Source organism: Amblyraja radiata, chromosome 5 (assembly GCF_010909765.2).
Source record: "Amblyraja radiata isolate CabotCenter1 chromosome 5, sAmbRad1.1.pri, whole genome shotgun sequence".
In the NCBI taxonomy this organism is placed as follows: Eukaryota; Metazoa; Chordata; class Chondrichthyes; order Rajiformes; family Rajidae; genus Amblyraja; species Amblyraja radiata.
In genome coordinates, this window is record NC_045960.1 from 81,629,667 (window position 1) to 81,652,476 (window position 22,810).

The following is a 22,810-nucleotide window of genomic DNA, read 5'->3' on the forward strand; positions in this document are numbered from 1 at the left end:
CTACTTACTGCAAATGGTGGCTTGGGAGCTTTGGTTTAAAGTTGAAAAGCATTACTTACTGCAAATAGTGGCCTGGGAGCTTTGGCTTGAAGGTGAAAGGCACAAACTGAAAAATGGTGGCTTGGGTGTATTGCCTTGAAGTTGAAATGCACTACTTACTGCAAATGGTGGCTTGGGAGCTTTGGCTTGAAGTTGAAAGGCACTACTTACTGCAAATGGTGGTGGGTGATTTGCTTGAAGTTGAAAGGCACTACTTACTGCACATGGTGGCTTGGGTGCTTTGGCTTGAAGTTGAAAGGCACTAATTACTGCAAATGGTGGCAGGTGATTTGGCTTGAAGTTGAAAGGCACTAATTACTGCAAATGGTGGTGGGTGATTGGGCTTGAAGTTGAAAGGCACTTTTTACTGCAAATGGTGGCTTGGGTGCTTTGGCTTGAAGTTGAAAGGCACTACTTACTGCAAATGGTGGCGGGTGCTTTGGCTTGAAGTTGAATTGCACTATTTACTGCAAATGGTGGCTTGGGAGCTTTGGCTTGAAGTTTAAAAAAAATCACCATTCTCTCTGCTGCACCTGCTGGAGGGAGGGGGAGGGACTATAAAACCAGTAAATGGTGTGCCTCACTCACTCTCTGCAAGGTGGATGAAGCCAAGGGTCACGTCTCTATGAGCTCTGAATAACACTGGACAAATGCCTACACAACTGTGAGTACCCTTAATGTGGTTTGAAAATGAAAATATGGTTTGTTTGAAGTAAAAAGGCATTACCTGCAAATGGTTGTTTGGGTCTTTGGCTTGAAGTTGAAAGGCACTACTTACTGCAAATGGTGGCTTGGGTGTTTTGGCTTGAAGTTGAAAGGCACTACTTACTGCAAATGGTGGCTTGGGAGCTTTGGCTTGAAGTTGAAAGGCACTACTTACTGCACATGGTGGCTTGGGTGCTTTGGCTTGAAGTTAAAAAGCACTACTGCAAATGCACTTACTCCCTGTTTGCACTGTATATTGAATTAAGATAAAATGCTACCACTTACGGCTGTGATTTTTGGCCATCTTACTCAGTCCCCCCTCCGTTTAGCAGGTGCAGAGAATTCTTCCCATCAATGAAAATAAAAGTGTTATTAGTGTTTAAAAAATGTTGAGAATCTCTCTCCTGTCAATCATGCCCTGAAAGCCACACCTTTTCCGGTGGGAGAGGGAGGGGTTATAAAACCCAAAAGTGTGGGTGTGGCTCAGTCTCTGGATGATGGGGGAGGGAGAGGTCATGACTCTGTCTGAGCTGTGAATCAACTGAACACACTGAATGTCTACTGTGGGGTTCAGTATTGATGTGGATAGAGAACTGGCTGGCAAACAGGAAGCAAAGAGTAGGAGTAAACGGGTCCTTTTCACAATGGCAGGCAGTGACTAGTGGGGTACCGCAAGGCTCAGTGCTGGGACCCCAGCTATTTACAATATATATTAATGATCTGGATGAGGGAATTGAAGGCAATATCTCCAAGTTTGCGGATGACACGAAGCTGGGGGGCAGTGTTAGCTGTGAGGAGGATGCTAGGAGATTGCAAGGTGACTTGGATAGGCTGGGTGAGTGGGCAAATGTTTGGCAGATGCAGTATAATGTGGATAAATGTGAGGTTATCCATTTTGGTGGTAAAAACAGGAAAGCAGACTATTATCTAAATGGTGGCCGACTAGGAAAAGGGGAGATGCAGCGAGACCTGGGTGTCATGGTACACCAGTCATTGAAAGTGGGCATGCAGGTGCAGCAGGCAGTAAAGAAAGCGAATGGTATGTTAGCTTTCATAGCAAAAGGATTTGAGTATAGGAGCAGGGAGGTTCTACTGCAGTTGTACAGGGTCTTGGTGAGACCACACCTGGAGTATTGCGTACAGTTTTGGTCTCCAAATCTGAGGAAGGACATTATTGCCATAGAGGGAGTGCAGAGAAGGTTCACCAGACTGATTCCTGGGATGTCAGGACTGTCTTATGAAGAAAGACTGGATAGACTTGGTTTATACTCTCTAGAATTTAGGAGATTGAGAGGGGATCTTATAGAAACTTACAAAATTCTTAAGGGGTTGGACAGGCTAGATGCAGGAAGATTGCTCCCGATGTTGGGGAAGTCCAGGACAAGGGGTCACAGCTTAAGGATAAGGGGGAAATCCTTTAAAACCGAGATGATAAGAACTTTTTTCACACAGAGAGTGGTGAATCTCTGGAACTCCCTGCCACAGAGGGTAGTCGAGGCCAGTTCATTGGCTATATTTAAGAGGGAGTTAGATGTGGCCCTTGTGGCTAAGGGGATCAGAGGGTATGGAGAGAAGGCAGGTACGGGATACTGAGTTGGATGATCAGCCATGATCATATTGAATGGCGGTGCAGGCTCGAAGGGCCGAATGGCCTACTCCTGCACCTAATTTCTATGTTTCTATGTCTACTGAACTGTGAGTTTGGTGTTTTGTGTGGTTTTATGGTGGTTTCACCCTGCATGAAATGGTATGAAGCTGCATTTGAATTTGGTGGCCTTCAACTCTGCTTGAAGTGGAATGAAACTGCACTTGAATTTGGCGGCCTTGCATCCTGCTTGAAGTGGTATGAAACTGCACTGAATTTGGTGGCCTTGCACCCTGCTGAAAGTGGTATGAAACTGCACTTGAATTTGGTGGCCATGGATCCAGCTTGAAGTGGTATGAAACTGCACTTGAATTCGGTGGCTTTGCACCCTGCTTGAAGTGGTTGGAAACTGCACTTGAATTTGGTGGCCTTGCACCCTGCTTGAAGTGGTTGGAAACTGCACTTGAATTTGGTGGCCTTGCACCCTGCTTGAAATGGAATTTCAAGGAATAGTCATGAGTCAACTGCCAGCCCACCTGCCGTGAGTTAGCTGCCAGCAGATCAGGCTTGAGGGACTGAGCTGCCACCCCAAGAACCCATACCAGCACTCCAGAAAGCCCCCCCACTGGCCACCAATATTGGAATTGGTGGAGAGGTGTAATATTGCGTCGGGGGACCAGCCCTCCCGTGTGAACATGGGACCCAACGGGTCCCACTTAGTCTAGTATATACTATGAATACCATAGAGTGATACCTAATAAGCATAATGGTACAGGAATTTGAAAATCACTTATCTCTCACCTACTCACTGGAAGATCAGTCTAGGTCATACTTTAGGCATGGGAAGAGAAGCTATTATTGATAATTCTCTGACTACTACAAATGCAAAATTAAATGAGTGCTGTCCCACCCAGTAAGATGGTGATAGAGAGGCATTGTAAGAGGATAGTGTGGTTAACCATGTCATTTAACTTCAAATAGACATACCTGTGATATCTGCTGTTTGATCCATATTTTCCAAAAACCTATTTATAGTAATTGGGTTGTTATTGGTTTATTATGGTCAAGTGTACATGCAGAGAAAAACTTTATTTTGCATACTCTCCATGCAAGTCATACCATACACGGGTAGAATTAAACCATTTGCACGCACAAGAAGTAGAACAAACAGAAAATTAAACACAAAATAGTGTTCATCTATAGAGAAAGTTCAGGCAAAAACAATGTAGGGGCTGCAATACAGTACATTGGGAGCTCTGTTGAATGGTCCTGGATCTAAAACATATTAGACTCAAAATCCCTCAAACTCCATTGCATAGCATACTTTCATGCGGAAGTGCTTCCTTGCATTTCAGATTCATTTATTATGCAAGTAGTTCCTATTCTTTAAAATGGTCCAATAGTCATACTGGACTTTTACTTGTTGAATAAATCCAGTAGCTTTAAATCAAAATAACCCTACACATGTTTGTCATATATGTTTTACTACAAAATCCAAACACTAAACCCCAAATTCTTAAAAGAGCAATTGCTGGCCATAAACACCTCAGATTTTGTGTATCTCATGTATTTTCAGTGGAAAACCATTCATTTACTATAATCTTTATCCATATATAATTGTAGTACTGCCCAGACCAGTTAGAACAAATTTTCTAATCACATGCAAAAACCAGGGACTGAAATCTAACACTTTTCTTGTGATAGGAATACTCTACCAGACATAAGATAGTGTGCAGCAAGGCTATAATGTGTGATCTACTCTTGGAACATCACCTGAGTATTAGTAGCACTTTCTTCTATTTAGGAAGATGTTTGTCTTTACCTGTACTTGAAAGATGCGGATGTCTGGTCCATAAAGTTTCATCTCTTCAGGAAAATACTGGAAAGCATTTATATATGGTAACTGCAGCTCTGAAACAAACCTATTATTTAGAAAAAAATGCATGTTGAAAAAAAAAAAGTTAAATTAAATTTCAGAATGGCACGGAAGTTGTGGTCCCTCAATAAATGTTTATTTCACTTAAAATATGGCAGAACTGATTTCATTGGCATTGCAAGCTGCTTAAAAAGGGCAAATGTTCCCCAGATCCTTAAAAAGGGCAAATTTTCCTTCAATTTTCAACCACCTATATCTTGACATGCACTGTTAATCAAATTAATACCAAATTTACATAGGAGGGAGTTAAGGAAGTAGCAAATCCAGTCACAAAACATACTTCAATTTGAAAACTTGGACCCAAAGAGAAAAATATTTAATCAAAATCGATGAAAAAATAAATATGCTCTTGTGGAGCAACTGAGCAAGACTAGTAGCCAATGGCCATAGTAAAATGGCTTTCAATCACAATAGGTTGAGTGACCTTGGAGGCCCCTGACCAAAATAGTTAGTTCAGGTTATTTTCAGTCCTTACCAACTCCCTGAAAGACAAAGACACAACATTTTGTGCAATGGATCGGAGGCTTTCACCCATTGGTTTTATGAATAAAATATGCCAAAGCCCAAATAACCTTGCCAGCTTGAAAAATCAAGGCTTTGTTTAACTGGGACTCAGTGTATGATCAGAAACTATAAGTGTGGCATATGCACTGTATGGCACCAGTTAGGACATCGGCCAGCAATCAGATGCTCTAATTTAGAGAGGATCCAAAATGGAAGGCAGCAAGGAGAGCATTGAGCAGTTGGGTCTAGTGGTAAAAGTCATACAATGTAGGCTCTGCACAAAGATTTGCTGACTCTGCACAACAGTAAATTTCAATCTGACAATTCAGAAATCTAATGATGTGGATTCTAGCTAACTGGGAACTGGAATTCCCACCTTTCCTTTCACTTTTCATGGCTGCAGTTCCCCTGCTCATTTAAAAACTGTGTGGTTTATTTCCCCTTGTTCCCTTTACACATACCACGATAACTGGAAAAAGCATTAGTCTATTGTGCAACATCTTAAAAACTGGAGTATTAATTAGAATTATATGCCAAAGTTCCTAGTATGACAAATGAACGGATTAAAATATCATTAATCTGTCACATTAGGGACTCGGCTAGGTACAGTGGAGTTTAGAAGGAAGAGGAAACTGCTTTTGCAAGCAGATGATGTACTTCTATGCACCCATTGAGAATGTTTTGCATGTGACTATCACATTTTAAAATGTCAGAAGATTATGGAAATATACTCATTTGCAAAAGTCAATTCGGCTTTTGAGATCGTACAAAAACAATTCAGTTGAAAGATAATTGCATTTTCCAAGCAGAATTATACTTTTTGTATTGCCTTTGTCCTAAGAAAAGTGTATTTTATACAGAGAATAAATAAGCATGATCCATTACTTTACAAAACCTCAACATTTACCTATTAATGTGAAACATTTAATACATTGAAATAATAATATGAATAAAGGTCACTCTCATTGACTTACTGTAGGAGATCGGAAAGAGTAATTGATTCTCTGAGCCACAACAGTGCCAAATAACAAAATGCCAGTGTCATAGGCATAGACATCAGTAATCTCTTACTATGTGCAGCACGTACATGTAGGCTGCCATCAACAGATCCGGATAGTATTGATGATGTTTCGTCCTCTAACAAAGAAATGCATGAGAATATTTATGTACTTTTTGAAAACATAAAATAAAATGTTCTCCCCATTACATCTTCCCTAACAATTCTTCACTACCTTTATGAAAAGATGATGGTCACCCTCAATACCACACCAAAGGTGAAACTGTGAACAGCACAATTCAAGATAACATTATCTATCTTATCATGCCTCGTGATGGGGCACCAACCGTCTTGTACTCTAACATAATAAAAGCACATTGCGTGCATTATGAATTTACTGATTCAATCATCATCTCCTGTCCCACAGAAAAAAAAATACTTGTTGGAAACACAAGAAACTGCATATGCTGGAATCTTGGGCAAAATACAAGGTGCATCAGATAGAGGAAGGGTCTAGACCCAAAATGTCGCCTGTCCATTTCTCTCCAAAGATGCTGCCTGATCCTCTAGCAATTTGTTTTGTGCACAATCACAACGTAGAATTCATCTTACTCTATGTTTCTTCGTCCACCCCACTCAATTGAACAGCCAGGTTATATTGAAAATGTGTGGAAGACTGAGCTACTAATGACCAACACTACCACCATTCACTCTCAGTGCTTTTTGTAACTGACAGCAACTCTAGGATTGGAACATATTTGTTCAAAGATGGAAATTCAGAGCAAAAAACACAAAGTACTGGATTAACTCAAGGGTCAAGCAACAGCTCTGGCGAACATGAATAGGCAATGTTTTGGGTCGAGACACTTCTACAAACAGATTGCAATGGGGAAGAGAAAGCTGGATGAGAGGTGATGGTGGGACAAATCTGGGTAAGTGATAAGTGGATACAGGTGAGGATCGGTTTGATCTGGCATAGATGAAAAGGAGATAAAAGGTTATGAGAAGCAGAGAATATGCATGAATTCTGAGGCCAAGAGGGGATGTAGGGAGAAGGGGATAGGGGTGCCAGTCCTTGGCCTGCCAGTCCCTTTGCGATTAGTAAGCTCACCAGTGCTCTCTTTCTTCTTAATGATGTTCCAAACAGTTGATTTTGGTAAGCCTAAGGTTTGGCTGATATCTCTAACAGTTTTATTCTTGTTTCTCAGTCTCACAATGGCTTCTTTGACTCTCACTGGCACAACTTTGGTCCTCATGTTAATAAACGGCAATAAAAGTTTCCAAAGGTGATGGAAAGATTGGAGGAAAGGCTAGGTGCTGAGAGACAATAGACAATAGACATTAAGTGCAAGAGTAGGCCATTAGGCCCTTTGAGCCAGCACTACCATTCAATGTGATCATGGCTGATCATCCACAATCAGTACCCCGTTCCTGCCTTCTCCCCATATCCCTTGACTCCGCTATCTTTAAGAGCTCTGTCTAGCTCTCTCTTGAATGCATCCAGAGAGCCAACCTCCACTGCCATCTGAGGCAGAGAATTCCACACTCACAGCTCTGTGTGAAAAAGTTTTTCCTCATTTCCGTTCTAAATGGCTTACCCCTTATTCTTAAACTGTGGCCCCTGGTTCTGGACTCCCCCAACATCAGGAACAAGTTTCCTGCCTCTAGCGTGTCCAAACCCTTAATAATCTTATGTTTCAAAAAGATCCCCTCTCATCCTTCTAAATTCCAGAGTATACAACCCCAGCCGCTCCATTCTATCAACGTGACAGTCCCACCATCCCGGGAATTAACCTGGTGAACCCACGTTGCAACTGCAGAAGGACCTCTTTGCTCCTACACTCATCTCCTCTTGTTATGAAGGTCAACATGCCAATTGCTTTCTTCATTGCCTGCTGTACCTGCATGCTTACTTTTATTGACTGATGAACAAGGACCCCCAGAACCCGTTGTACTTCCCCTTTTCCCAACTTGACTCCATTTAGATAATAAAATATTACAAGAACTATCTCATACCTGCATTTCTGAATGAATCTGAATGACTGTTGTCTTGACTGGCACTTTCAGAATTATTTTCAGACAATGAAAATCCGTGCAAGGATGATGTGTCTGTCTCAGTATCAAATCCTGATGAGCTCAAACCGACTTCCGAATTCTGTATTTAGATGGAAATACAGACATGAAAGAAAATTAGAAAATTGTTCCTTTTTTAAATAATTAATTTCCCATCCAGATTGGATAAAATAAAATGTGACTATCCTTCCTCTTAGGAGGACTCCAATCTATTCTAAGTTTTGATGATTTGAAATATTAACCGTTTTACTTATCTACTGCCTAATATGCTGAGTGCTTTCCACTTTTTCTGTTCTTACATTACATGGCTGAATAAAACAAACAATTCTATTAAAATGTCACGTTCCTCATGAAAAAAGCACATGGATAAAAACTGGACCCCACATGGTGTACTCCACCCACAGGAGGCCCAGCTTAGCGCAGTCAACTTCACTGCTGTGGCTGTTCCAAGAGGTGGGGTGGTAGCCAGGTGCGAGAAACAGATATTCAAGTAAATATTGGTGGCCTCATTCAAATGAATGAGATCAAACTAGATTTACTTGCCATGGGGAGGGAAGAAGAAAGGAAGAGGAGGAGCCAGAGGGCTGAGGGAGAGCTGAGAAGGGGATGAGACAGCAAGGGCTACCAAAAATTGGAGAAGTCAATGTTCAAGCCGCTGGGGTGCAGACTGCCCAAGCGGAATACGAGGTGCTACTCCTCCAATTTCCGGTGGTGCTCACTCTGGCCATGGAGGCCCAGGACAGAAAGGTGGGATTCGGAATGGGATGGGGAGTTGAAGTGCTGAGCCACAGGGAGATCAGGTAATGCGGACCGAGCGGAGGTGTTCGGCGAAACGATCGCCAAGCCTATGCTTGGTCTCACCGATGTAGATCAGCTGACATCTAGAGCAGCAGATGCAATAGATGAGGTTGGAGGAGGTGCAGGTGAACCTCTGACGCACCTGGAACAACTGCTTGGGTCCTTGAATGGAGTCGAGGGGGGAGGTAAAGCGACAAGTGTAGCATCTCCTGCGGTTGCAAGGGAAAGTGCCCGGGGAGGGGGTGGGAAGGGAAGAATTGACCAGGGAGTTACGGAGGGAGCGGTCTTTGCAGAAAGCAGACAGGGTGGGAGATGGGAAGATGTGGCGAGTGGTGGGGTCACGTTGAAGGTGGCGAAAATGACGGAGGACTATCTGTTGTATGCATCGGCTAGATGGGTGGAAGGCGAGGACTAGGGGGACTCTGCCCTTGTTCTGAGTGGGGGGGATGGGGAGAGAGAGCAGTGTTGCGGGGTATTGAAGAGACCCTGGTGAGAGCCTCATCCATGGTAGGGTAGGTGAACCCCCGTTCCCTGAAGAATGAGGACATTTCCGATGCCCTGGTGTGGAACACCTCATCCTGGGAGCAGATGTGGCATAGACGGAGGAATTGGGAGTAGGGGATGGAGTTCTTACAGGAAGCAGGGTGGGAAGAAGTGTAGTCTAGATAGCCATGGGAGTCAGTGGGTTAATAGTGGATGTCGGTCAAAAGTCTATCACCTGTGATGAAGATAGTGAGGTCAAGAAATGGTAGGGAAGTGTCGGAAATGGTCCAGGTGTATTTGAGTGCCGGATGGAAGTTAGTGGCAAAGTTGCTGAAGTTAATGAGTTGTGTGTGGGTGCAGGAGGTAGCACCAATGCAATCGTCGATGTGGCAGAGGTAGAGGTCGGGGATGGGGTCCTGGTACGTCTCGAACAAGGATTGTTCGACGTAGCCTACAAAGAGGCAGGCATAGCTGGGGCCCATGCGCATGCCCATAGCTACGCCTTGTATTTGGAGGAAATGGGAGGAGTCAAACAAAAAGTTATTAAGGGTAAAGACCAGCTCCGCTAGGCGGAGGAGAGTATCTGTAGCCGGGGATTGGTTGGTTCTCTGGTCGAGGAAGAACCGGAGGGCTTTGAGACCCTCCTGGTGGGGGATAGAGGTGTAGAGTGACTGGACGTCCATGATGAAGATGAGGGGATGGGGGCCTAGAGAACATAATGCCCGGAGACGATGGAGAGCGTCTGAGGTGTCGTGAACATAGGTCTGGAGGGATTTAACCAGGGGGGATAGGATGGAGTCGAGGTATGTGGAAGTAAGTTCGGTAGGGCACGAACAGGCAGAGACAATGGGTCTACCAGGACAATCAGGTTTGCGGATTTTGGGGAGAAGATAAAATCGGGCCGTGCGGGACTGGGGAATGATGAAGTTGGAGGTTTGGGAGGACAGGGAGCCGGAGTTGATGAAGTCAGTGATGGGGCTAGAGATAGTGGCCTGGTGCTCGTCAGTGGGGTCATGGTCCAGGGATAAGTAGGAGGAGGTGTCCGAGAGTTGGCGCGTGGCCTCAGCTTTGTAGAGATCAGCGGACCAGACTACCACGGCACCTCCCTTGTCGGCGGGTTTGATAACCCAGTCTTCGATTTTCCAGCATCTGCAGTTCCTTCTTGAACTTTTAGCTCATTTGCTTTGTGTAGACTTCCAGGAATCGAAAAGAACAATTAAAGTATCTGCAAACATGTAACTTTATGGAATCTATATCACTTTATATTCTACTGTCACCATAAATGTTTAACATAAAAAACAAATAAACGGTATTGTATTGTATTGTATTGTATTGTATATTTAATCTAGTGGAGACACAAAAGACTTCAGATGCTGGAATCTGCTGCAAAAATACGATAATATAAAATATTATATAAACATAAAACCAAACAATTCCTAAAATAAAGCAATTCCTCCAGTTTGATGACCTTGAAAAGATCATCCACACATTTATCTCCTCCCGCCTCGATTACTGCAACTCCCTTTACACTGGCATCAGCCAATCTTCCCCGTCCTGCCTGCATATGGTCCAAAATGCCGCAGCGAGACTCCTGACAGGCACCCGAAAAAGGGACCACATCACCCCGATTCTGGCCTCTCTCCACTGGCTCCCTGTGCGGTTCCGAATAAATTTCAAGGTCCTTCTTAATGTTTACAAAGTCCTTAACGGGCTTTCCCTCACCTACATCAAAAGACTGCTTACCCACCACACCACCTCCAGGTACCTCAGATTTGCGGACTTGGGGTTACTGAACATCTAGGCATAAGCTCAGGGGCGACCGTGCCTTTGCGGTTGCAGCTCCTAGACTGTGGAACAGCATCCCTCTTCCCATCAGAACTGCCCCCTCCATCGACTCCTTTAAGTCGAGACTTAAAACTCATCTTTACTCTCAAGCCTTTCTTGATGTCCTCTGAGTAGGTATGTTGCAAAGCCTACCTGAAGCGTCGCTGAATATCTGCCGCTGAGGTTGTGCACGATTTTGGCGCCGTTTAGAGGGGGCGGGTTTAAAACGCGATTTTCTCTAAGCTGTTCCAATTGAAAATGTTCAGCCTAGTTAATTATTAACGAAAAATCGCTGATAGACCCCGTCGCAAAAGCTATTATTAGGTTTAAAGGCCTTGAATAATAGTTATAGTAGTTTAAAAATCAATCTTTAAACCCGCGACCGTCAGCAACCGCAGGGTCTCATAAAGAAAATAGCAGAAGGTAGGTTGTATATTTTTACATTCAAAAGGGCTTCTAAAGATCCTTTTATACAAAATTTAATATTGCGAGTAGCTCAATTTGGGCCCATTATATCGCGCAGTATTTTTCTCGGCATTTGAGGCACAAATCTACCGCAATGTGAACGTTCTAAACCAGCGCGTTCCACAGGGACCCACTGGAAAGCTGATTTAAATGGGCATTTATTTACAGCAATTGAACACTGAATTCCTTCCATTTGGCCTATAAATTAATGTAAATGAGATTTAAAAATCATGTTTTATTGTGAATTATTTGTGAATATTATTTGGACATTTAGGCTATTTAAAAATGTTAATCATTTATTAAGAAATGGATAGATGTTTAGATCTAGTAATTGAAGTCTGAAATTAGCTACAATTAGGTAACTAACTAATTATATGCTTCAATTTCAGGTCATCCAAGTAAGATTATTTTATATTTGTTTCAGAATGCTTCAATCTATGATAACTGAAAATTTCATTCAGTTCTCTTAATTTTTAAGAAAGTTATGGGCTTTTGACTGTTCACGATCACAACTTTTTTGTTATGTCCATAGAAAATCAATAGGGAACAAGATGCTCATTTCCGAGTATGAAAATGGCCATAACTTTTTAAATACTTGAGATATGAAAGTGAATTAGATGTCAAATTAAACTTATGTTTATGCTTTATCTGATGGGATAAATTACAGACTTGATTTTTAAAATCTCAAAATTTTGTAACATTGCTACTCTGAGGGAGGGCTATATGTATGTATTTATGTATGTACTTAATCTATGAACCACTGTTGTATAACGTTAGTATCTCCACCAATGTAAAGCACTTTGTCCAACGAGAGGTGTTTTTTAAATGTGCTATAGAAATAAAAGTAATTTGACTTGAAAAAGCAAATTCTTCCTCTGGGCTGCTTTTCAGAGGGTCTCAACCCGAAACATTGGCCGTCCATTTCCATCGTCAGATACTGCCTGACCCAGCAAGTTCCTCCAGAAGTTTTGTTTTTGCTCCATACTTCATCTAGTTTTTAGATCACCAAGTCATAGTGTGGAGGCAGGCCCTTCAGCCTAACTTGCCCACACAAAAGATCATTGTGATAATTAAACTATACACAGTATATACAATTATATAATTGAACCAAATCACTACTGCACTTAATCCTAAAACTTTGCTAGTTTTCTCACGATAATAATGTGTACTGTTGACCAAACAAAGGTACGATTTAACAACTGAAGAACGTAACTTCAGTGCATGAATTCATCCACTGGGGATTATCATAACGCAAAAAACCTTTGGGCTCACCATGTCCTTCCAGTTAGACTGTTCATCTAATTCCGATTGATACTTTATAAGCAGTGAAAAAAGTACAAAAGTATTAAGAACTCCAAGGGCTTAGAATGTTGCATGCCAAGTACTCATTTGCAACTACTGACAACCAAGTAAATCCCAAACCCACTTTACACAAGTGAAAGAAAAAAATAAATGGGACAGTGTTCCCAAAAAACACGAATGGTCTTACAAATGCAGCTTGATAAACAGCTTTGCTGATGATACAAAAGTGGGTGATGTTGCAGACAGTGAAGAAGGTTGTGAAAAATTGCAGCAGGATCTTGATTGATTGGCCAGGTAGGTTGAGGAATGGATGATGGAATTTAATACAGAGAAATGTGAGATGTTGCATTTTGGGAAGTCAAGCATGGGCAGGACCTGCACGGTGAATTGTAGGGCTCTGGGAGTGTTGTAGAGCAGAGGGATCTAGGAGTACAGGTGAATGGTTCCTTGAAGGTTGACTTGCAGGTAGATAAGGTGGTCAAAAAGGTTTTTGCAATATTGGACTTCATCAGTCAGAGTATTGAGTATAGAAGTTGGGTAAAGGCTCTCAACCCGAAACGTCACCCATTCCACTCCAGAGATGCTGCCTGTCTCGCTGAGTTACTCCAGTATTTTGTGTCTACCTTCGATTTAAACCAGCATCTGCAGTTCTTTCCTACACCTAGAAGTTGGGAGGTCATGTTGCAGTTGTATAAAACGTTGGTGAGGCCGCATTTAGAGTATTGTGTTCAGTTCTGGGCACCATGTTATAGGAAAGATGTTGTCAAACTGAAAAGGGTACAGAGGATTTACGAGGATGTTTCCACAACTAGAGGTTGAGTAGGCAGGGACTATTCCCTGGAGTGCAGGAAGATTAGGGGTGATCTTATAGAGGTGTATAAAATCATGAGAGGTTTAGAATGGGTAGATGCACCGAGTCTCTTGCTCAGAGTAGGTAAATCAAGGACCAGAGGACATAGGTTTAAGGTGAAGGCGAAAAGATTTAATAGGAATCTGAGGGGTAACTTTTTCACACAAAGGGTGGTGGGTGTATGGAACAAACTACCAGAGGAGATAGTTGAGGCTGGGACTATCCCAAAGTTTAAGAAACAGTTAGACAGGTACATGGATAGGACAGGTTAGGAGGGATATGGACAATAAGCTTGGAAGGAGTGTAGTTGGGACATGCTGGCCGGTATTTTGGGCAGGTTGGGCCGAAGAGCCTGTTTCCATACTGTATCACTCTATGACACTAACTGAAGAAGAACCTTAGATGCAATACATTAAAACATGTCTTGTAATATGCACAGTGCTCTAGTGAGCCACAAAAAGCCAGAAATGTTTTTTTGGGGCTGTATTTTTGCGGCTGTATTTTTCCAAAGAAAGTCAAATGGATATATGGTCTTCCTGGATGTATGGTCTGCCCCCATACAAAGGTCCTCTGTATGCTGCAAATTAGGCTATTTAAGGAAAACCTGTTGCAGGTTAAGGAGCATAAGGAAGCCATTTGGTTAATTAATGCTCATTTTACAATTAATTCAGAAGAATAACATTTCATGTACAGATTGAACCAAAAGAGGAATGGACAAGGTATAAATAGAATAATATATTTCCTCCACATCAATGTAGGTCTAGAAAATGTCTGGATCTTCACACTCAATTGTTTCATTAAATTAACCTGATTACATCTAATCTAGCACTTGTGGGTAAAACAATATGCAAGCATATTACATTCAAGATTTTAACCACTTCAAAGTGTCATTCTATTAACACAGCATACGTTTTGTTAAAAAAAAGTGGCTTGGTAATGCCTCCCATATGACTCATTGTAGCTTCTTTAAATGCAACGCAGCACATTACCGGAATTAACCTCCTGCAAGGTTTTTGAAAGGTAGAGATTTTGTTTCATTCGTGTTCAAACATGCAAGGACATGCGTATAAACAAAACGAGAAACCAATCTATAAACTAGAATGTAGTGTGCTCCACTACATTCACTCTGGTCCATTGACATTCTACTTTCTATATGAACTATAAAGTCTACACAATAGACAAAGATTTTTTTCTATTCAAGGCTTTTAATGGAATACATTTTTTTGTTTTAACTAAAAGAACAAATTCAGAGTTTTAGTTAATTCCAAGCTCTACACTGAACAGAGTCATAGCAATAAACGTGGTCTTAGATGAAAGTTTTATTTTACATGGTTTTGACAAAATGTCACAGACCTAAAATGTTGACTGACTCCCACTCCACAGATGCTGTGACTTGCTAATTTTTACCAACATTTTCAGTTTTTGTTTCAAATCTATGCTTTGATCGAGCTGAGTAAATGGATGCAGAAATACCAAGTTGGACACCATGGACTGTTCCTTGCCTCCCATACTTCTTTTAAAAAAAGGCTCCATGATTTCTTTATTAAATAGTTTTTGATCACAGCAAATTTAAATGCTGAAAATTACATTAGGACAACAGTATTATGCAAAATAAATGATTCAATATGATAGGAGAAAATGGGCTTACAAAAGGTAGGACAAAAAAATAATTAGAACCAACTATCATTGATTTTGAAGGAATAATTGTGTCTCAGGTGGCGACAGAATTTTGTGGAACAAGTAAATGTGGAAATGCAGCAAATGTGTTTAACAAAAATACTTTAGCAAGAGGCCATAGAGATTTTTTAAAATGTAATAGTTGTGGTAATGGTTTAAGAAAGCCGTACTAGTTTGATGACCAGAGATACGAAGTGGAGGCGAGATAAGGTTCTTTTGGATGGATGTGTGTGACAGTTGTTGTGTGCCACTGGGTTCTGTTGAGAAACTAGTTCCGATTTTATATGTAAAGTACCTGGATGTAAGGGTAGAATTATCTGGCAAACTTTGAATGACACATTCATTATAAATAGAGGCAACAATAATTAATTCAAGAAACTATAAGGGGACACTCATAAAATGAAGGAATGTGCTAAAGAGTAGAAAATGGAAAATAATGTCAGTAAATGTGATTGGTACATTTACTTCAAAAGTACTTCAAGTGAGAAAAAGATGGATGATGTGCTAGAGAATTCACAAATCTACAAGACATTAAAAGCTGCACAATTGGATGAGGCCATCATTGGGAGTTCCCTCTAGGCTGCTGCGACCGGCAGGGACGCTCAGTCACCGTGGGGCCCGATCCCCTTCACCTGCTTCTACGTCTTACAGTCAGCGGAGGCTTTATCAGCTCCACGCTCGACCTTCGACCCAGGCAGCGTAAATGTAGATAGAGATGTTGGGGGTGGTGGGGTTGCTGGTTTGTGTGATGGGCTGGACCGCATTTACAACTCTCTGCAATTTTTTTGTGGTCGGGGGCAGAGCAGTTGCTAAACCAAGTAGTAATAAATCCTGATAAAATGCTATCTACAGTCCATCTGTAGAAATTCTTAAGTTGTTGAAGACATGCTAAATTTCCTTAGTCTTCTAAGAAGTAGAGGCTTCTTAGAAGTAGGGGGGGGGGGGGATATGGGCGAATCAAGGAGAATTTCTCTGATACAGAAAAACTGGAGGCAGTTAAAATTAGATTATTTGTGTATGTATTGCTAATGCTGAATAGCCTGCTCAGTGGCCAGACTGATAAAAAGAGAAAGAGAAAAGAGTAAGAGAAAATAAAACGTCTCTCTTTGCAATAATGGTGATCATAGGATCAAAAAGATTAATGGTTTGTTTTCACAGATAATGTCTGACCTCCTGAGGTTTTCCAACATTTCTGTTTTATTTCCCCCATCTGCAGTCTGATTTTGATTTTTTTTTTTTAATTGGCCTTTTGAGCAATGTCCAGTTCGCATTAACAAAATAAATACATTGAAATGTGTTTTAGGACAAGGCATATCAAATACAAACTTGAGATGCTTTGGTGATCTGTATAAAGCTTAACAAAGGTAGTAACATTCGGGAATGCTGTGCAGTTTGGATGAAATAACAAGTATACATTACAGATTTACACGGATGGTATGAATGACTTGAAAAATGCTAATGTTACATTTTCATTAGAAGATACTGTTGCTTTGCACAAATTTTCAAAATGATTTACAAAATAGAAACATTGTTTCCAATGATGGAATAATAAGACAATTGCATAAAGATTAAATGGATAACATTTAGGACAAATAGTGCATAGAGGCGGAACGCTCTCGTGGCTAAAGGGCCTGTCCCACTTAGACAATTTTTTCGGCGACTACCGGCGACTGTCATAGTCGTAGCAGGTCACCGAAAAACCGGCGACTGGACCCCCCTATGACAATGTCTACAACAACCTACCACCTAGTCGACATCAAGCTACCGACAACCAGCGACCCATTAGGACGTCCACCTACGACCACACCTACAACAACCTACGTCCACCCGCGACAAGCTACGACGCTGTCAGCGACAACTGAAGACAACTGAAGACAATTCAGTCGCCGTTACCTGTCGCCGGTTGACGTAGGTTGACGTAGGTAGTCGCCAATGGAATTCACCAAAGTCAGCACCGGCAACAACCTACGTCACCTGGCGACAACCTACGTCAACCTGGCGACAACCTACAACAGCACCGAGGTCAAGAGAAGTCAAGCTACACTCATTGGCGTCAAGCCAACTGTCGCCAAAATGTTTTGAACATTTCAAAATCCAGCAGCGGCCAGAAAAATGCTATGATTGACCAAGGAGACTACTCACGTCCATACAGGCAACACCCCGGCGACCATGTGGAGACAGCCTAGTTGTCTGTAGTTGCCTACAAAATCGCCTAACCGGCCCTTTAGGATAGGCTGTCGCCACATGGTAGCCGGGGTGTCGCCTGTATGGACGCGAGTAGTCTCCTCAGCCGCCTAAAGAGTCGTTGCGTCTTTCTGGTCGCCGCTGAATTTTCAACATGTTCAAACATTTTCAGCGACAGTTGGCGACAGTGGGTTGACGCCAATGAGCGTAGCTTGACTTCTCCTGACGTACGTGCTCTAGTAGGTTGTCGCCAGATGACGTAGGTTCAAGTCAAGTCAAGTTTATTCGTCACATACGCATACGAGATGTGCAGTGAAATGAAAAGTGGCAATGCTTGCGGATTGTGCAAAAAAACTACAAAACAGAATGGAACAGAATCACATATTACATATTTGTGGGAGGAAAAAAAAAGAAGAAAAAAACAGCAATTTTAAAAAGACACCACACAACAGTAAATTGGTACAGTAGGTTAGTCCCGGGTGAGATAGGAGTTTACAGTCCTAATGGCCTCTGAAAAGAAACTCCTTCTCATCCTCTCTGTTTTCACAGCATTTCACAGGAGGCGTTTGCCTGACGGTAGCAGCTGGAAGGCGTCCCCCAAGTTGTCGCTGGTGCTGACATCGGTGAATTCCACTGGCGACTACCTACGTATTCCTACGTCAACTGGCGACATGTACCGGCAACTGAATTGTCTTCAGTTGTTGACGACAGGGTCGTAGTTTGTTGCGGATGGACATAGGTTGACTTTGGTTGTCGCCGGTTGTCGGTAGCTTGCCGTCGGCTGGGTGGTAGGTTATTGTACCTTGTCGTAGACATTGTCGTGGGGGGGGGGGTTCCAGTCGCCAGTTTTTCGGTGACCTGCTATGACTATGACAATCCAGCAGTAGCTTAAAAAATCGCCTGTGGGACAGGCCCTTTATTCAACATCAAGTTAGATGGTTAAATGAATGGAAATAAAAGATATATGGAAACCACATTCTCATACAACCAGAGAATATGGTTGTTTGGAGGATAAACATCTGTGTGCAACAACAGTATAAAGCAAAGATCTTATAGCGTTCACTTTGTGTTCCTAGTTTCTCAGCACAACAAAGGTCAAATATTCCAGAATGTACTTAAGATAAACCATTTTTTCCATATACTAAAAACATACTCACAACTGATATCAGCAATGTTTCTTTAATCACACCTACCTTCCGTTTTTTGCTGATGATGGCAATTGGTTTGTTTGTATAAGCTTGTTGACTTTTTTGCAAGTAACGTCTCCAAACATTGCATAGGATTTCATCCTAGTAAAAGTAAAATGCATTCATTTATTACGTTGGAGTCAAGGGCGTGATTCAGCAATACCACACTGGTGTTCTATTGCACCAAAAAGGAACAGAATGCAAGTTCCCATAACATTAGAGATCATAATCTCACTTTCTTTGGGAAGGTTTCCGAGCAGAATAGATTGAGAAGACAAGACTATTAAATGCAACAGGAGATAAGATTCAAGCAATTTTGAGTGTTCCACAATCATAATACAAAAATAGCGATTGCTATCATCTACCTATCTACCCATTTAATATCACAATTGATGTCAAGTGTAAATAATCAAAAGTAAACTAGACAAAAATTGTAACAATGCAATGAGATTATAGTAGGTTAAAGGAAAAACTAGTGCTTGCATACATTTCAACCTAATAAACTATTGGAAGTTTAATAAACAAATCTTAATGAAGTCAGAGACTGCCCCCTACTGGTTTTAAGTCTTATACACAATGCTACATATTTTTAACTAATTTAAAGTAATAAATATTAAATATTGCAAGGACACTTTAAAAATGATTTTTTTAAAAACAGCATTACAAGTCCTTACAAGATCCATTCTTCAGAAAATATCAACAAGAACGGCAAAATGAACTTCAATTTAGTGTCATAGTTAAAGTGAAAAGCAAAAACAAGCATATTGTGAAACATTTTCTGCAGTTCCTTGTATTAACAGATCCTGAATACAGTTTCAGCCTGGATTTAAGTTCAAATGCACTCTCCTTTAGATCAGAGAAAAATCAATTGCTAGTTAATGGTTCTTCTGCACAATAACACAAAACACTCAAGTTATTTGCTCCATTGTCAAACAGGTAGGTTTAAACATGAAAGATTAAGTAGAAGAAATGAAAGGCTACGTCAGAGGAATAGCATGGAAGCATAAAGGCAATCTGGAATGTGGATAAAACACGAAATAGCAAGAAAAATTAAAAGGGCATAAAGAAAACCAGGATATCAAATATCAAAGTGCAATTTGAGCACCAAATATAGATTTCAAAACTTTAATTGATTCAATGAATAAACAATCTCTACACACAATAACAATATAATGTGGTGTATTTAGGTTGATGGATTTTAAACATTTTTAAATGTTTGATTTTCCAATCTGGGATGCCGCCTTCCGGGAAGAACATGTGAAAGACATGTGTATAAAGACCCAAGTTAGACGCAACATTTACACAGAATAGAAGAAATAAAGAGGCAATGTGAAGATGATAATATTAACCAATGCATTTAAATCACCCACAGTCCTAAGACAAAAAAAAAATACAGATTAGCCCAACCAATATTGTTGAAAACTCATTGGTAAAACACGTTGTTTACTGCGCGACAAATACATCTTTAAAAATCATTGTCTCTCTTTGCAAATGCTTCAAAATTGATCAGCAGGCAGGAAAAAGAAATGAGGGGATCTCATTGAAACTTACCGAATGGTGAAAGGCCTGGATAGAGTGGAAGTGGAGAGGGTTTTCAGTAGTGGGAGAGTTTGGACCAGAGGCCATTGCTTCAGAATAAAAAGGTGTACCTTTAGAAAGGAGATGACAAGGAATTTCTTTATTCAGAGGGTGGTGATTTTGTGGAATTCATTGCCAGTTGGCTGTGGAGGCCGTCAATGGATATTTTGAAGGTGGAGATTGACAGATTCTTGATTAGTAAGGATGTCAGGGGTTATGGGTCGAAAGCAGGAGAATGGGGTTGAGAGGGATAGATTGAATTGAATGGCGGAGTAGACTTGACGGGCCGAATGGCCTTATTCTGCTCCTAGAACCTCTGAACCGGATGCAATGAAACTCATTGTTCCAATGAAGCTCATAGAATACAATAATGACACGAGAAATACAAGTGCAATATAGTGGAATGGTACTTCATTGTAGTGCAAAACAAAATATCAAAATATATTTACAGAATAACTGAGTGAGGTAGAATAAAGAGCATGCGGCAACACCTCCGGGAAGACCATGTGAAAGACATAATTGGTTCATGAGACTAATAGCCGTAGGGAAGAAGCTGTTTATGAAATGTAAACATTCAAGCTTTCAAGCTCCTGTATCTTTTGGAAATACTCAGCTGAGTAGGCAGGGATTGTGGAGAGAATAAAGGTCACTATTTCTAATTGATGAACTTTTATTAATTTTCACCAGATGCTGTCTGACCTTCGGCTTGTTTGCAGCATTTTCTGTTTTATTTCAAGTTTGCAGCACCTGCAGTTTTTAGCTTTATGAGATAGAAGAGTTAAAGGATGGGATGATATATTAGAGTAAAGAAATGGAATGCACCCCAACTTCCTGAAGATGGTGTTTTTGTAGTGTTTTTATAAACTTGTCAACTTCCCCAAACATATCTGAACAGATTTGTTAAGGTAAATCATGTTTTTTTAATTTGACGAGGTAGCAGAAAATCTATTAAAAATGCAGTAGATGAAATCTACAAAGAAAAAAAGTAATTAGCAAAACCGAGTTCCATGTAATTAAAAGTTAACAGCAGAATGGTTGTTAAGAGTTATATTTCAGGATGCTACAGACAGTGGTACCCTGGAACAATGCTTCTTTTGGGAATACTGGGACAATGCTTCTTTTGACATGTACCTTGCAATTCCATGTCTATTTTCCAAATTAGCAAATGACTCAAAACTTAGAACTGTGGTGAATAGCGCAGAGAAAAGTAATAAATTCCAAAGGGAGTCGAAAGCATTTCATAGAAACATAGAAAATAGGTGCAGGAGTAGGCCATTCGGCCCTTCGAGCCTGCACCGCCATTCAATATGATCATGGCTGATCATCCAACTCAGTATCCCATACCTGCCTTCTCTCCATACCCCCTGATCCCCTTAGCCACAAGGGCCACATCTAACTCCCTCTTAAATATAGCCAATGAACTGGCCTCAACTACCTTCTGTGGCAGAGAATTCCAGAGATTCACCACTCTCTGTGTGAAAAATGTTTTTCTCATCTCGGTCCTAAAAGTACTGACACTTTTGAAAAATATAAACGTGGATATGTCTCCAGGTCCTGACAGGATATTCCCTAGGACATTGAGGGAAGTTAGTGTAGAAATAGCCGGGGCTATGACAGAAATATTTCAAATGTCATTAGAAACGGGAATAGCCCCCGAGGATTGGCGTACTGCGCATGTTGTTCCATTGTTTAAAAAGGGTTCTAAGAGTAAACCTAGCAATTATAGACCTGTTAGTTTGACTTCAGTGGTGGGCAAATTAATGGAAAAGATACTTAGAGATAATATATATAAGCATCTGGATAAACAGGGTCTGATTAGGAACAGTCAACATGGATTTGTGCCTGGAAGGTCATGTTTGACTAATCTTCTTGAATTTTTTGAAGAGGTTACTAGGGAAATTGACGAGGGTAAAGCAGTGGATGTTGTCTATATGGACTTTAGTAAGGCCTTTGACAAGGTTCCTCATGGAAGGTTGGTTAAGAAGGTTCAACTGTTGGGTATAAATGCAGGAGTAGCAAGATGGATTCAACAGTGGCTGAATGGGAGACGCCAGAGGGTAATGGTGGATGGCTGTTTGTCGGGTTGGAGGCAGGTGACTAGTGGGGTGCCTCAGGGATCTGTGTTGGGTCCTTTGTTGTTTGTCATGTACATCAATGATCTGGATGAAGGTGCGGTAAATTGGATTAGTAAGTATGCAGATTATACCAAGATAGGGGGTGTTGTGGATAATGAAGAGGATTTCCAAAGTCTACAGAGTGATTTAGGCCATTTGGAAGAATGGGCTGAAAGATGGCAGATGGAGTTTAATGCTGATAAATGTGAGGTGCTACACCTTGGCAGGACAAATCAAAATAGGACGTACATGGTAAATGGTAGGGAATTGAAGAATGCAGTTGAACAGAGGGATCTGGGAATAACCGTGCATAGTTCCTTGAAGGTGGAATCTCATATAGATAGGGTGGTAAAGAAAGCTTTTGGTATGCTAGCCTTTATAAATCAGAGCATTGAGTATAGAAGCTGGGATGTAATGATAAAATTGTACAAGGCATTGGTGAGATCAAATCTGGAGCATGGTGTACAATTTTGGTCGCCCAATTATAGGAAGGATGTCAACAAAAATAG

General features: G+C 41.2%; 1 protein-coding gene across 1 annotated transcript in view; it reads right to left on the reverse strand.

Moving 5' to 3' along the window:
• Nucleotides 1-22,810, reverse strand: part of taf1b (TATA-box binding protein associated factor, RNA polymerase I subunit B) — a 62,510-nt gene that overhangs the window by 16,640 nt on the left and 23,060 nt on the right. Inside the window, exons 5-8 of the mRNA XM_033021609.1 lie at nucleotides 18,616-18,711; nucleotides 7,783-7,921; nucleotides 5,744-5,906; nucleotides 4,152-4,251 (exon numbers count right to left, since the gene is read on the reverse strand). Coding sequence (XP_032877500.1) covers nucleotides 4,152-4,251; nucleotides 5,744-5,906; nucleotides 7,783-7,921; nucleotides 18,616-18,711 — 498 coding nt within the window. The remainder of the gene's footprint in view (nucleotides 1-4,151; nucleotides 4,252-5,743; nucleotides 5,907-7,782; nucleotides 7,922-18,615; nucleotides 18,712-22,810) is intronic.